This window comes from Scatophagus argus, chromosome 17, assembly GCF_020382885.2.
Source record: "Scatophagus argus isolate fScaArg1 chromosome 17, fScaArg1.pri, whole genome shotgun sequence".
Taxonomy (NCBI): Eukaryota; Metazoa; Chordata; class Actinopteri; family Scatophagidae; genus Scatophagus; species Scatophagus argus.
The window spans coordinates 7,348,981-7,363,996 of NC_058509.1; the positions used below are offsets into that span (position 1 = coordinate 7,348,981).

At 41.0% G+C, this 15,016-nt stretch overlaps 2 protein-coding genes across 5 annotated transcripts in view; both read left to right on the top strand.

Annotated features, from left to right (window-relative positions):
* ash1l (ash1 (absent, small, or homeotic)-like (Drosophila)) overlaps positions 1-9,327 on the top strand; it is a 28,176-nt gene extending 18,849 nt beyond the window's left edge. For 2 of the 3 annotated variants that reach the window (XM_046417561.1, XM_046417560.1), the window contains exons 16-27: positions 313-479; positions 694-846; positions 1,041-1,095; positions 1,456-1,588; positions 2,865-3,134; positions 3,400-3,486; positions 3,606-3,696; positions 4,019-4,157; positions 4,351-4,523; positions 4,676-4,842; positions 5,445-5,931; positions 6,892-9,327. In XM_046417561.1, coding sequence (XP_046273517.1) covers positions 313-479; positions 694-846; positions 1,041-1,095; positions 1,456-1,588; positions 2,865-3,134; positions 3,400-3,486; positions 3,606-3,696; positions 4,019-4,157; positions 4,351-4,523; positions 4,676-4,842; positions 5,445-5,931; positions 6,892-6,983 — 2,014 coding nt within the window. In that variant the 3' untranslated portion in view covers positions 6,984-9,327. The remainder of the gene's footprint in view (positions 1-312; positions 480-693; positions 847-1,040; positions 1,096-1,455; positions 1,589-2,864; positions 3,135-3,399; positions 3,487-3,605; positions 3,697-4,018; positions 4,158-4,350; positions 4,524-4,675; positions 4,843-5,444; positions 5,932-6,891) is intronic. The other variant, XM_046417562.1, reaches the window with a different exon arrangement.
* A 115-nt stretch (positions 9,328-9,442) lies between these two features.
* lrrc71 (leucine rich repeat containing 71) lies at positions 9,443-14,656 on the top strand. Of its 2 annotated transcripts, XM_046417563.1 has the most exons (16): positions 9,443-10,010; positions 10,668-10,706; positions 10,784-10,918; positions 11,203-11,310; positions 11,462-11,537; positions 11,648-11,722; positions 11,896-11,964; positions 12,087-12,246; positions 12,330-12,413; positions 12,556-12,630; positions 12,779-12,886; positions 13,003-13,066; positions 13,159-13,280; positions 13,473-13,575; positions 13,891-13,982; positions 14,465-14,656. In XM_046417563.1, exons 1-16 carry the CDS (start codon positions 9,941-9,943, stop codon positions 14,582-14,584), a joined length of 1,500 nt encoding a protein of 499 aa, XP_046273519.1. In that variant the 5' UTR covers positions 9,443-9,940; the 3' UTR covers positions 14,585-14,656. The 2 variants fall into 2 exon arrangements, 1 of the variants encoding a protein (XP_046273519.1); XR_006845871.1 differs by lacking the exons at positions 13,891-13,982; positions 14,465-14,656 and having other exon boundaries at positions 13,159-13,379; positions 13,464-13,575.
* Positions 14,657-15,016: the final 360 nt, after the last annotated feature.

The window sequence follows — 15,016 nt, forward strand, 5'->3', positions numbered from 1 at the left end:
AAACCTTTTATGAGAACTCATCCCACTGATTGTAATACCTTGCACATTTCTGCATCCCTAATCAGATATTTGCTGTTTAAAATATGTCAGTATGCAACAACATTTGGTTAAATTTCTTTAAATCTATTTAAATCTTAAAGTAAAATATTCATTAACAGAGTGATGTAGTGATATTTAAGGTTTCCTGTTCATAAGTGCTCCCTCCAGAGAGGAAACTACGTTTGACCCTTTCAGTATGTGCTGTCAGTTGGCATGTTGGCACACGTAGACGCTCGCCATCTTCACACTTCTGTCCTCTTTCTCAATCATCAGGAACTTTGTGCTGAAGCACCGAGTGTTTCTCCTGAGGAACTGGGAGAAGATGAGAGAGAAACAGGAGCTGCTGAAGAGAGAGGGTGAGAGAGAGAGGGACGCCAGCAGCCTGTCCATATATACACGCTGGGGAGGAGTCATCCGTGATGATGGCAACATTAAGTCAGGTGAGCACACAAGCAAGAAGACTTGAAAAGAAAGTTGTAAAAAAAAAAAAAAACAGTTCCAGTAGCAAAAGTTGAATCTGTGAAAATTTTTACTGCTGAATGTAAATTTAGTTTGTGAATTTCTTTTCTTAGCTGCAAATAACTTGCTGAGCATGTAACCGAAATCTAAATGATCTGAAAGAGAGGAAAAACTGTGCTTGTGACCTGTTTCCAGATGTGTTCCTGACGCAGTTCTCGGCCCTGCAGACGTCGCGGTCGGTTCGCACACGGAGGCTTGCCGCAGCTGAGGAAAACACAGAAGTCACACGCACTGCTCGCCTTGCGCACATCTTCAAGGAGATTTGTGACATGATCACCAGCTACAAGGGTTTGTGTCTATGCTGAGAAATATAACGCATGTGTAGGCTACAGCAGAGCATGAAGACTTCTATAGCATGTGGTCACCTCTAGCCTGATCTGATCGGGCCATCTGTAATGTCTTATATTCACAGAATGATAAGGGGCTATGACTGAGAAATGATGACAGGTGTATGTTTTTTGTGTGTGTGTGTGTTACCTCAGATTCAGCTGGACAGACACTTGCTGCTCCGCTGGTCAACCTCCCATCCAGGAAGAGGTGAGTGTGTAAAAGTGCAAACCCACATTTCGCCTGGTTCATTCATAATGTTTTACTGTTTTCCAGACAGCAGTGTTACTGTGTTATCCTGTCGGTGTACAGCACCCACATAGTGTAACAGTTTTATCTTGTTCTGCACACTTCAGCCGTGACAGACTGCGCTTTGATTCCAGTCCAGTATTGACAGTAACCACTTTGTGTCAAAACAATAACAGCTCATTATGTTTTCTTTGGCTACATGAAGACTGTCACAGTCGGGGCCATGGTTTCCCCTGGGAGGCCCTTAAAACCACCAGATTTAAAATGAATGGTTTTAAATGTTTTGCAGAGACTAATCCTGCGGTTTTTGTGTGCCATCAGGAATAGCCAGTACTATGAGAAGGTGTCTGACCCTCTGGACCTGAGCACCATCGAGAAGCAAATCCTCACTGGCCACTACAAGACCGTTGAAGCGTTCGACACAGACATGCTCAAGGTGTTCCGCAATGCTGAGGTAGGCAGGATTCCCATCAGTTCCTAATGTTAATGAGCACATGTTTACAATGAGAACTGCAGAAAGAGCATTTGTATCTGCTTACATACATAATTTCATAGTCCTGTTGAGCATGTTACTGAAAAACTAAAAGTAAAAAGTATTTTGAAGAACAATAAATCTGAAGCCGTAGCCCCTTGAGACCATTCCAAGTTCCAACAAACACGAAATACTTGAAGACCTGATCTGAACTATGAACTAAAAGTCTCTTGTGTGCATTCGTGTTTGCTTTTACTGCATCTTAAGAACTGTGAAGATGAGGGAAATAAGTTCAGTGATGGCTTACTAGCTCTCCTGACTGCTGCGCCCTCTCTCTGTCTTTTTCTTTCTCTTTTGCTCAGTCTGACCATTTAGCAGCATCAAGCCTTTCAGATGTTGCCTTGTTAGATCTTGAACCATAATGGAGTACTGCTCCTGGAGCAGAGATGTTTTTTTTCCCCCACTTTTAACTATCATGCATGACATGAATTTAGTCCCAATGGCCAAAATGTATGTTTAGAGCTGTAGTTGTTTTTGCTTTGTTGATCCTAATTTTATCCAAGATTCTTAGAGCTACTTCAGAATGATCATTTATGCTGTCTCTGTGCAGCGCTAACCCATTCTTCCTCCCATTCAGTCAGTCCCTTTCTATCTTTTGTCTCACACAACCACACCTCCCAAATGGGATATAACTTCATGACTGTCGATCCTCTGTGCACACGTTGCAGGCTCTTTTGATTTACATTTGTATAGCTTAGCAGTTTAAACAAGTGCCACTTGAAACCTCTCAGAGCAGCTTACTCTTCCAGTCAGAGAAGTTTGAAGTGGACGTCTAAATTAGATTCTCCCTTTTTTCCCTAGAGCCTTTTTTCAGAACTGAAAAAAGGGTTGAGGGGAATGTGGTTCATTGTTAAATTGAGAGCTGCAGGGTGTATCGTTCTCTGTGATATTCATTTTGCTGCTGCAGCAACAGTTTTGGATGCATCTGTCTGTGTCAGTGACCTTTGTTCTGCAGGAAATTGACTTTAAACCTGTAGGCAGATCAGCTCAGAATCTCATCGGAGTTAGTGAATGATACGTGTGTAATTCTGAGGTCAAATGTACATTCTTCTGACTTTTACATGATTTCTATCTATCTCTATGTCTTCATGCTGTTTGTCAGAACATTGTAACAGATTCGCAAAGATTTCCTGTTTATCATTTCATGGGATCGGGTGAAAAAGCAGCTGCATTTACAACTGTCTTGTTTTTTCACCAGAAATATTACGGCAGGAAGTCATCGGTAGGCAGGGACGTGTGTCGGCTGCGGAAAGCCTACTACAGCGCTCGTCATGAGGCTGCTGTCCAGATTGATGAGATTGTGGGCGAGACTGCCAGCGAGGCCGACAGCTCAGATTTGCTGGAGCGCGACCATGGCCACCATCACCACGGAGGGCCGGGTTCCCACAACAAGGATGACGACATCATCCGTTGCATCTGCGGAATGTACAAGGACGAGGGCCTCATGATCCAGTGTGAAAAATGCATGGTGAGAGGCAGGCTCTCAATCCCAAGACTGAGAGGAGCAAGTGGAAATCTATATTTTTAATAGCATGGAGAGAAAGATGGATTTCTTTTAGTCTTGTAGGCTGACAGGTTACATGACTTTATCTTAAAACTATACCTAACCAAGCAGTACTATGTCAAAGACCTTTTTTCTTCAGATGTGAAAAAACAAGGATGGTTACAAATATGGAGTGAAACTACCACAGCTGCAGTCACAGTTCAGTCAGCAGTTGTTTTTGTCACTGCAGGTGTGGCAGCATTTTGACTGCATGCGGCTGGAGACCGAGGTGGAGCACTACCTGTGTGAGCAGTGTGACCCGCGGCCTGTTGACAGGGTACGTCTGTGCCCTCAAACAAACCACGAATGTTCAACTGAATACTTTCTTGTGGCAGTAAAATTGATGTCACTTCAGTCCTTTTCTAAACTTGCCCATGTGTCTTAATGTTGTTACAGGAAGTTCCCATGATACCCCAGCCTGGCTACGCCCAGGCTGGCTCTGTCTACTACATCTGCCTCCTCAGAGATGACCTGCTGCTACATCAAGGTAAAGAAACCAGCAGTGCAACTCAAATGAGTTTTGTAAATGGTCACATTTGAACACACTGAAGTTTTTCTTGGAAAAACAACAGGCCACTTTTTGTATCACAGAACTGAAGTGAATCTCAGTCAAGTCTACTAAATGATCTTGTTTCCTTTAAATAGTTTGACTTGTCAAAGTTGATCCCCTTCAGATTTCATGCAGAGAAGTGTTACTGTACCGAGATATTTTACTCTACTGCAGCAACTTAAATGCCAGAGAGAGACTTTCTTGTAAAGTTTCACAGTTGAGGACAAGCAACCAATCAGTGTCTGTTTCTTGTGTGCAGGTGACTGTGTGTATCTGATGAGAGACAGCAGACGCACACCTGAGGGCCAACCTCTCAGACAGTCTTACCGTCTCTTGTCTCACATCAACCGGGACAAACTCGACATCTTCCGAATTGAGAAACTGTGGAAGAATGAAAAGTAAGTTGATCATATCTGGTGTTTTGAACAACTATCATCATGTGTTGTAGATAATTACTAGTGAGAATCATTTGCATGAAAACAGTGTGTTGCAGTAACTGCTTTTTGATATCATAGCGCTCATCAGGTTGCATTACAAATTATTGCTTTGTTTAATTTACTCTCCTTTGCTTTATCCACTTAAACTCTAAAGGGGTGAGAGGTTTGCCTTTGGCCACCACTACTTCCGTCCTCATGAGACACATCATTCTCCATCACGACGCTTCTACCAGAACGAATTATTCCGGATGCCGCTCTACGAGATCATCCCCCTGGAGGCCGTGGTGGGAACCTGTTGTGTCCTTGATCTCTACACATATTGCAAAGGTGAGAGTCTCACATGCTGGGTTGGATGGGTTTATGTTCTTATTGAATTTGCAAATCTTTGAACAACTGCTGCTGAGGTTTCCTTGTAACTTGTGTGAAGCTCAGTGAAGTGTAGGAACTGCCCCAAATGCAAAATGTGTTCCTTCCTTCAGGACGGCCGAAGAATGTAAAAGAGCAAGATGTGTACATCTGTGATTACCGGTTGGACAGGTCGGCTCACCTGTTCTACAAGATCCACCGTAACCGCTACCCAGTCTGCACCAAGCCATATGCCTTCAACCACTTCCCCAAGCGGCTCACGCCCAAAAGAGACTTCTCGGTGAGAGTGATGGGGGTCCTGACAGGGTGGGGCTGCAGCACTGGGATCTATTACTGATTTATACAAGCTGAAAGATATTTTAAGAGAGGAGGTAATATTACATCCCAGGGCACATTTTGCCTCGGCATTTGATCTTGCTCACAGGGTTTAGGCTGCCTGCAGCACAATGACGCTTGAAGGTGTGCTTAACCAGAAACAAATGAGGGAAACCACACCTGCTTTTTGTTTCTGATACAAACCATGTTGTTTGCAGTGAACCACATCCACTTCTCTGTTTTGTGCTTTTGTCACATCGACAACTGTACACTTCTGTGGCTAATTATTTCCTATGTAGATTGTATAACAGTTTTGAAGAGAGGCAATAGCTTCCCATGCAATTCTGTTACACTGCACAGCTTCAGGAAAGCCTTGCTTGTTCTTAGTTTTCAGCTTAGTGTTCTCTTTTGTTCATTAAATTAGTCCAGGTTTGTGTCAGCTAAGTGTCCATCACAGAAAGCTAATCTAAGATGATTTCCATTTGCAAAGCCTAACCATCTAAATAAAATGATAAATAAGTGTTTGAAAACACTGTTTGATCCGGTCTGATTGTCACATTTTTGCAGCCTCACTATGTACCTGACAACTATAAGAGGAACGGGGGCCGTTCTGCCTGGAAGAGCGAACGACCCAAAGGAGCCGGAGGCTGCGAGGACGACGGCTCTTCTTGCGGCCGGGGTGATGACTTCCCACCTGAGACTGACAACGGGAGAGGAGTGGAGGACGACGTGGACATGGCTCCGGAGGATCCTGAACTTCTCTCATCCAAGCCCAGAAGAGCAGAACGAGACGGGGAGGGAGAAGAGGATGAAGACGAGGAGGATGATGAAGAGGAAGGGCAGGACACTGAGGAGCGGAAGGAGCTGGAGGAAGGTTCCACAGAGAGATTAGGAGAGATGCTCGAGCTCCCGTCGTCCTCTGCCTCGTCGCCGCTACACCACCCAGTGCTGGGCAGGAGGGAGGCCCAGAGGGAGCGGCTCAACAAAATTCTGCTGGATCTGCTGCACAGAAATCCCAGCAAGAATGGTGAGGGACCGGGAACAAAGCAGGGGGGTAGGTCAACAGATAACTTAGGGTCAACTTTTCATATCACTTGCTGCGATGCATCACTCAAATAAGTTAATACATTTTTTTCTGAATGGTTAAGTTCAAAGCAGGGGCAAGAAGTTGTCCTTGAGAGGTAGTGGGTGATGTAGAGGAAGCTCAATCTGCAACTCAGTTTGTGCTTCTTTAAATTCATTTTTAGTTATAGTAGTGTTTATGCTGTTTTATTTTTTGTGAGATAAGCATACTCTTTGAATATGTAGGATCTTTGTTTGTAATCTGAGCATGGTGGACAGAGTGATACTGCGCAAGAAATCATTCAATTAAGGGAACTTGAGAGCCAGTGTATTCAAGTGTATTCACTGGCTGCTGAAAAATAGTGCCTAACAGATGTACTTCTTCTTTTTTACCTTTGAATAAAATTTTCTAACACCCAGAGTACTCAGCTGTTTAAGGTAGTTACCTATTTTTTTCTTTAAAACAAAACTATATGTAAGCCATTTCATAAAGATTTACATCTTTAGGAAGAATCCTCAGGCTTGGGCCTGAATGCCATTAACATTATTGGGAAGTCACAAAGCATTAAGAGATAGACTAAGATGTTGGTGTTGGTGTTTTCATATCACCAGCCTTGATCTGCAGCTGCTTTTATTTGTGGATGAATAAAGGAGTATACTACAACTTGTTAAGACAGGTTTTTCTTATGATAAACTAGAATTTGATACTTGTCAGTAGTCTCACTGGGGATTTCAGAGAGCTGTAAACATTTTTGGACACACGCTACGGGCTTACATGACGTTACCAATTCTGTCAGACTTTTTGAACACTTTTAAGCTTCATGCATCAGTAACAGAAGACACCTTTGCCTACGTTTGCTTCTGCAGTTTCTTTGTTAACATACCCAGTGTGTCAGCTGTTTCTCTCTAAGCTCCTAATTCCCTTTCTCTTTTTTTTGTGTTCTTCCAACAGCCATAGATGTCACTTATCTCCTGGAGGAAGGTGCAGGGCGGCGGTTACGGCGGCGGACGCTCGGATTCGGTGATTTCGTGGGCAGGAAATAACATCGCTACGTGCCTGTTAAGCACACTGCCTTTCACTTTTGTAAGCAAGGGGCAGAAAATGGAGAGACAGCAAGAAGGGAAATGAGCATTGTTGGTTGTCTGACTATTAAGGACCACAATGCATCCCTGGGGGCCTCTTCCAGTTTACTTCTTCCAAGACTGTCATCTCAACTCTGAGAGGGTGGAGGGGGTTTGGAAGCGCTGACTCCATGACAGTTTCAGCTTTTCAAGAGTTCTCAAGGAGCACGAAGAGAGAGCTGACCCAGACTTCTTGCTTATATAAGTAGTATGATGCAAAACCTTTTTTTTAAAAAAATGAACATAGGAGAAATACCCCATGCACTTAAATGCATTTTAATATTACAGACATGGGTAGATAAATTCCACTAGCAAGCATCAGAAATGAAACAAGTGGTACTGAATAGAGATGGATTGAGGGAGGGATGGTTCGTTGTTTCAGTCCAATGGAGATGTGAATGCTGGAGAATATTTCCCCCTAGTGGGACTTAGCTGCAATGACAAAATATATCAGACGAGAGAAGAGCTGTGCCGAGACTGTGGGGGGGAAATGACATAGGAGAAATGTAAGTTGAGCAGTGTGCTCAGATGCTGCTCATTAGAAAGAGAGAATGAGGGCGGTGAACTGCACTTTTGGTACCATGGATATTGTGAAGCTCTGTGTAATGTATCTATAATGAAAACACACTAACACACAGTATTGGATGATGCAGTCTGAAAAAAAAAAGAAAGTTAAAAATTTTATTATCTTTTTTCCTGTTATACTGTAGTAACTCATTTAGGAAGAGACGAGACTTGGGGTGTGTTTGTTTTCAGAGTTAAGGGAGGGGAGGGGGGGGGTTGAGTGTGCGCTTTTGTCAGTCAAAGTGTCTTGTTGAGGTTTTTGATTTTCTTGTGAGGCAGTCAGCTTCGCCCCTCTTTTTTGAAGTAACATAATTCACCAGCTTAAAATCAGGCGTGCGGGGGGACACCGGCTCAACGCCTTACCCAGCCGTGCTCTCCGACTGCCTTGTGTGCAAGTGTGTGCGTGCGTACACACTTAATGTGTGTCTATACTCTGCCAGATTTCTTGAAGATATACCTTTTAAAAAAATTGAAAAAAAAATTAAGGGCTCGATGGCAATTAACAGTTTTAAGAAAACTATGGAAAACAATACGTAACATGAAATGTATCGTGATGGTCATATTTTCTTATATTCTGTGAGACGGGTGGGGCGGTGTATACTGTACATTGGGAGGGGAAGGGACTTAAGATCTTTTTTTGTCTTTAAACTATGTTCCTGGTTGCCATGGAGAATGTTTTAAAAAGAAATTGTGATATTTGATGAGATTTCTTTGTTTTTTCCCCCCCAAATGCCTCTGCTAAAAAGGGACAGCCTGCAATGTCCCAGTGCGGTAAACTGACAGGAAAGTGACACGAATGAGACACTGACGGAGAGAGAGAGAGAGGAAACGAGAAGCTGTACAGTGCCAAGTTATGTAAATATACACACTTTACATTGAGGAGTGTCTCCAAAAGCAATATCTTGAAAATGGATTTTGTTTATTATTGTACTGTACAGGACTCAGCCCTAAATGTATTATGATTATTATAATAATGATAATATTATAATTTCTTCCGTTTGTATTACTATAATGAAGACACTTAAGCTCGGAGGAAAAAGATTTTTTAATGTCCATAAAATCTCACCTTAACTGTCCTGAAGACATAAAATCTTAAGCTGAGTTTTTGTTGCCTATAAATGAAATTCATCTATATACTGCATGAGCGAGAAGAATGTCGAACGGACACAGAAGGCATTGGGACATGACAGTGACTCAGCAACGACACCTTTGTCACTGAATATTGTTAATAATATTTCTTTTAAGGAGAAATGTACTCCTTGTTTTTTGCTGCAAAGTGTTGAACACTAAAAAAACAAACCAACATAAAAATGTTATGATATTTTTAAACAGTGACAGAAGCAAAAGTAAAGCTGTCAGCCCGATATCATGTTATTATTTTTGTTTTTGTTTCAAATAGGAAATGGCTCCGTTTTGTGATAGCAGTCATTGTATAATGCTTGTACTTGTATTTGTGTGTTTTGTGTGATTCGTTTAGTTATTTTTAGACAATCACAAAATAAGATGCAAGCATTGTAAATGGCAGACTGGCGGACATTTTGTGATGTGTACAGTTTGTCAAAAAACTTCTTCCACTCGTTAAAAGTTTGTAATTATGATTCTTAAGTCATGAAAAATGCCGTTGGTTTTTACTTTTTTGTTTTATATTTGTTTTTTGTTTGTTTGTTTTTTTAATAAAAAGCACTACATTATTGTGAAAACACTTTATGCTGTTATTCTTCCAATAATTTGTGGCTAGTTTCCAAAAAATGCCAAAATGTAACTATTTTAAATTAAGATCTAATGTAGTTATGGCATATAGATAGATATAGATTGTCATTCATATGGTACAAACAATGGAAATACACAGCTGATCATTTTTTCATCGAGGTCACAATCAGCAGTCCTAAATTTAAAATACCGATCCTCACATTCAGAGGCTCTTACTCTCTAGGCTGAAATAGAACTATGTCTATATTATCTATATCAATGCATTTCCCTTTCAGGGAAATACGTAATTGTCCTCGAATGGTCTCTTGGCAAATCTCGCGATGTTGCGGCATTTTCTACGAATGTTTTAAGCCTTGTTATCAACGCAAACGCCGCATAAACTACGTGAATATTTTCCAACAAATATTTATTGGCGATCAGTTCATGTACCACGAGCCAAAGGGCAAAGTTCTGAGTGCTTAGCTTGAAGTCTCGCGAGAAACACAAAGTTTGGTTACCATAGTAACGTTAAGGACGCCCAGGGGTTCGTTTAGTTAGCTTTCAATACAGTGCAGTTAGCTTGCTTGTATGAGGATTTAACAATATTTCCACTTTAAGACACAAATATGTCTAGAAAGAGACAAAAAGAAAAAGCCGACAAGGTGAATCATGAGGATGAAGCCTCGAAAAGTACAGGTTGGAGTTTTTAATCCGCAGATTGGAAATCAACGTTAGTTAGCTTGATTGTTAAACTAGCGTTAGTTGTCATTTATTAGACAAACTTAAAACATGTTAATTCATTTAGTGTGCAGGATTATAATAATTATTATTACAACCATAAAATAGTGGGATTATAATTTGACAAACACAAGTTGGAAATAAGCAGTTATGGAAAGAAGCATTAATACATTACATTATGAAAATACCCCCTTCATTATTTACTCGAAGCCATGAGGCATTTTCAAGATATACATTAGGTGGTAGCATTGGCCCTGTCAGTGTCAGACTGAAAAGTACAATATCGCCCTTTGAAATGTCATGAAGCAGAAATACTTAAATATAATACCTCAGATTGGTACTGAAGCACAATACTTGATTAGTTAGCTTTCTACCCCTGGAAATAAGCAGTAGTTTTAGTTTCATTCACACATTCAATAGTTCATCAGTGTCACAACAGACTGGACTGTAAACCCCTTGTGTGCTGGTAAACAGAAAAACACTGGATTATGGCATTTGTAGATGTCAGAGATGAAATTATACTCTCTTTAACTTACTGTTTTGTGTGGTGTGGTAACTCATTTTTGCCCGGTTGGTTAATATGAAGGACAAATGCTGTGGCCTATCTGTTTTCAGGAAAGGCTCCAAATGAGAAATTGCCTGCTCAGACATTTGGTAAGTAACATGATCAGACTGTCTTTGGTAGCAAGGGAGAGCTGTATGGTCACTGCTTTAAATCCACTATTCTACAGATGAATATCAGTGCTCAGGCAATGTGGAGATCGACTTCCCTGGGCTTTGTGCCCTTCTGGGTATGAAGGATATCCCAGCTGTCAGCACCAAGCAACCAGCCTCCTCCACCACTGAAACTGAAGGAGGGGACACAGGTAAACAAGAGCTGCTCCTGATCTGATTAGCTTTGCGCTAACAAAGGTATGGACAGACACGTACTAATATATGTGTATACTGTATGAGAGCATATTTTATAGTCTTAATTTTTTAGAGGCAGGACTTGTTTGTATATATTGTATTTATTATGTTTTTTAAGTACAACACCTTGAATCTGGCGTTTGAAATATCCTTTATTCTCTTGTTCTTAATGTAAAGTAATTGTCCTTTTCTTATAATCTGAGCTTCACTCTACTTACAATTATCATAATTATACCTTCAGAGCACAGCCAAACACATAAAAATGCTGCACCTTTCTGGTCTAAAACATGCCTCCATGTGGAATTGGAGAATGAAGACCCCCTCAGTGCCAAGAACTTGAAGGTTTCTGGTGAGAAGAAAACAACACAGAGAAATATTTACAGCCATATTTGTCACTGGTTTGACATTTTTCTCAAATGGCTCCGACCAACAGTTAATGTCATTCAGTATTTCTTCTGAATGTTGGAGGAAAACATCTAATCTGTTTTAAATGTACACAGGGTGGAAGGTAAATGAGCAGATGGCCAGGGTGCTGCAGAAAATGCTTCTCTCCTTGAACAAGCTACAGAGCCTTCAGTGAGTGATGAGCTGACAGGGAGAGGCACACTCTTGTTACGGGGAACAGGGTTACAGCTGTCAATGTTTTGTTCCTGTCTGTTTGTGTAATTTTGTCTGCCTTGTTGCAGGTTTTGGCAGGCGGGACTGACAGATCAAATGGTAATCTCCTTCATGAACACGATATCGCTGTGCTCCAACCTCAGGTGAGTGGACTCTACTGTCGTTCACACTTTGTTTTGGAGCTCAATCCATCACACTGGGCCTAATTCAGTATCGGCTGAAGGATGGGAATCCAAATTTAAGTTTGACTTGGAGATGTTGTAGGGCTGCAGTATGTTGAACTGATCCTTCCCCTTCCTCTTTGTTCCTGCGTTAGCGCTGTGACATTGGAGGGCAACCCCCTTCCAGAGCAGAGCTACCACCTTCTTCTCTCTGAAGACAGTGCGTGAGTTACCAAGCAGTTCAATATCTCACATAGCAGTACAACACTTGTTCTGTTAGACTTCTGTTTGCATTCACATGCTCCACAAATGTGCTGGATTTATGTTTTTGGTTTCTTTGGTCCAGTATCACTCACTTGTCCCTGAGAAACAACCGGATAGGAGATGAGGGCGCTCGTCTAATTGGGTTGGCTCTCTCAACAACCAGATCTGCCAACAGGAAGCTTGTGTCTCTCAACCTGGCATTCAATTCTATTGGTGATGCAGGTGCAACACATATTGCACAGGTATAACCCAGAACTGACTTCACATTCTTCCCTGCATGTTCTCTTCACGACTGCTGAGGTGTTCATCCTGTTTTGCGCCTCAGGGCCTGCGGTTGAATCGAACTTTGCTCTTCCTCTCGCTGTCCAACAATCACATCGGAGATTCAGGAGCTGCTCATCTAGCTACAGTATCCATTTACGTTAAAGACTTTAACTTGAGAGATAATGCATTTAAATCAGAGGTGAAGTTGTTTTAAATTATATTCTGGTCAATGCATTATATTATGTAATTCAATTAGCTCCCTGCCCCTTAACCACTTCCATTTTCAGATACTTGGTGAGTTTCCTCTAACTCATGAAGAAGTTGTAGAGAGGAGGAAGCTGCTTTTGGAAAAAACACAATCTGTAAGTTCAGCAATGTCTAACATTAATAGGCATACTAATTTATAATCAAAAGTAATCCTAATTATGACTCTGCAAGTACAAGGACACATATGAGACATTTAAAATCACATTTAAACACATTTTGGATTCTGGCACTCTGTCTTTTCAGTCATTTTTTAGTGTCGATCCTGACCAATCAAATGCTGGCCAGCTTCTCTCAGTACCCAGCAGCACCTCACTGAGTGTCAGCAAAGTGGAGGACAAAGGCAAGAAAAAGGTGACGTGCTGAAAAACTGTGTGTGAACAGCAATAGTGAAACTGTTGTGCAACTCCAGTGGCATCTCCGCCTTGTAAATCTTGTGGCAAATAATCGTGACATCTTTGAACTTACAGGAGGCATCAAAAAAAGACGAAAAATCGGCTGCCAACAAAGAGAATCCAAAGTCTAACAAGAAATGTAATCGCTTCTTTTACAGATAAACACTTGTTTTATTATCCTCTCACCGCAGTGGTGCTGATCTTTTCATTGTTTATTTAAATCTCTCCCAGCTTCTGATACAAAGGCGCCTCAAAGTAAAGGTGGCAAACTGGGGAACAAAGAGAAACAACTGTCTGCACAGGAGGTAGCCGCAACATGCTGTCTGAATCTGCTGACCAAGTACCATATGGATGTAAACATACACATTACAGTATATTCCTTTTATTAAATTAGGTTTACTTTGGTTTTGTTTTTTTTTCTGCAGGAAAGTTTAAGTACTGGCCAAGATGAGGTTTGTTTGACGTATTATTCGTTGCTAAACATGATTTGAACATATACTGTCATGCCCTTGTTTACGTCTCTCCCTCTTCGTCAGCTGATGCAGGCAGTGGATTTAGTGAACCCCCTGCTGGACCTTTCAGTGAAGTGCAGGGAAGGTGAGATTATTCTCCTTGGAAACACGACTCTCAGCTCCCTCAACCTGGCAGGTAACTGTGGTGTATTCATCTCAGACTGACAGAGAAATCAAATGACTCAACTCTTTGAACACAGATTGTGTTGTTGTTTGGTCAAATTACATTAGAAAAAAAGATGCACAAAAAGTTAAAAACAGGAAGTTTATTATTTACAGGTCACGTTATATTAATGACATGACTGTGCTTTAATATGTTTTGTATAAGCTTGTCAGTAATTAGCAGCTCCAGAGCAACTCCAAGGCTCTGCGCAAAATAAATAATGAAACCTTGTAAAGCCTATTGAAGTTGTTATTAAAATGGCTACGCTGTGTTTGTGTGTTTGGGTAGGAAACAGAATTACAGAGAAGTCGCTGCCTCTGTTCCTGAGGTCACTAGAGATGCAGGGTGAGGGAGGAGGCCTGCTGCGTCTCTGTCTGCAGGTGTGCTTCACTCACAGTTTGCTCAAGCCAACTCTGTGTGTGTGTGAGAGAAAGAGAGAGAGAGTGTGTACATCTAGGTACTATTTAAGAGGTAACTGTTTAAGGTAGAAAAATGATTTACGACTGCTGTCCTTGTGTTTGTGAACTTTTAACTGGTTTAACTGGTTTTTTGTAAGTTCATATTTCTATGAACTTAAATCATAATTCTGATTTATTAAACTTTGGCCCCATTTTAAATAGTTTATTAGTAAGAATAACATCGTACTCACCACATTAATTGCTGAGATCTGCGTATGAAGTACATTTTAAATGAACAACTTTATCTTTCCTTTGTCATCTGTTGAAATTAATTTTCTTCCAGCTCTCTTTGTATCAGTGACTTGGCATAAATACACCAACTTTGATTAAATCTACAGCATTCATTAGCAGTTGCAGATGAACATGAAGATGATTTGTATGATGATTTCTGATCTCTCTTCCAGAGAAACCGCTTATCTCTGGAGTGTGAGAGTTGTGTAAAAATAAAGGAACTGATGACACTCAGAGACCCACTTGAAAAAAACATCTCTGAACCGACAGAAGAGGAAGGACAGGGTGCGTAAGGCCAAGAGCTGACGTCAACTTCTACACAGTTACACTGCACTGTATAATTATAATTTGCTGTATACACCAATGAAAATGCATATTTCGTCCTCTGTTGTGGTTTTGCAACACACGAGATGAACGAATGGAAATATTAAAAATAACTTGTGCTACATAAAAACATGGTAGCTGAACAAAAGGACAGTGTGTTGTTGATAGAAGGGACAGAACCAGAACTCTTTCGGTGCACATATAGTTATGTTTGTCTTGTATTTAGAGCAGCTTGAATTGAAAAACACATGTGCTATCTGATAATGAGGACAGTCTCAAATAGTTTGCCTGCAAGTTGAGGCTCCTTGGGGCCCTCATACATAAAATATGAACTATTTCACGTTCTGTTGTTCTGTATTTCTTTTCATTTAACGGTATAAACATGCAAGCTTAGAGCTTAA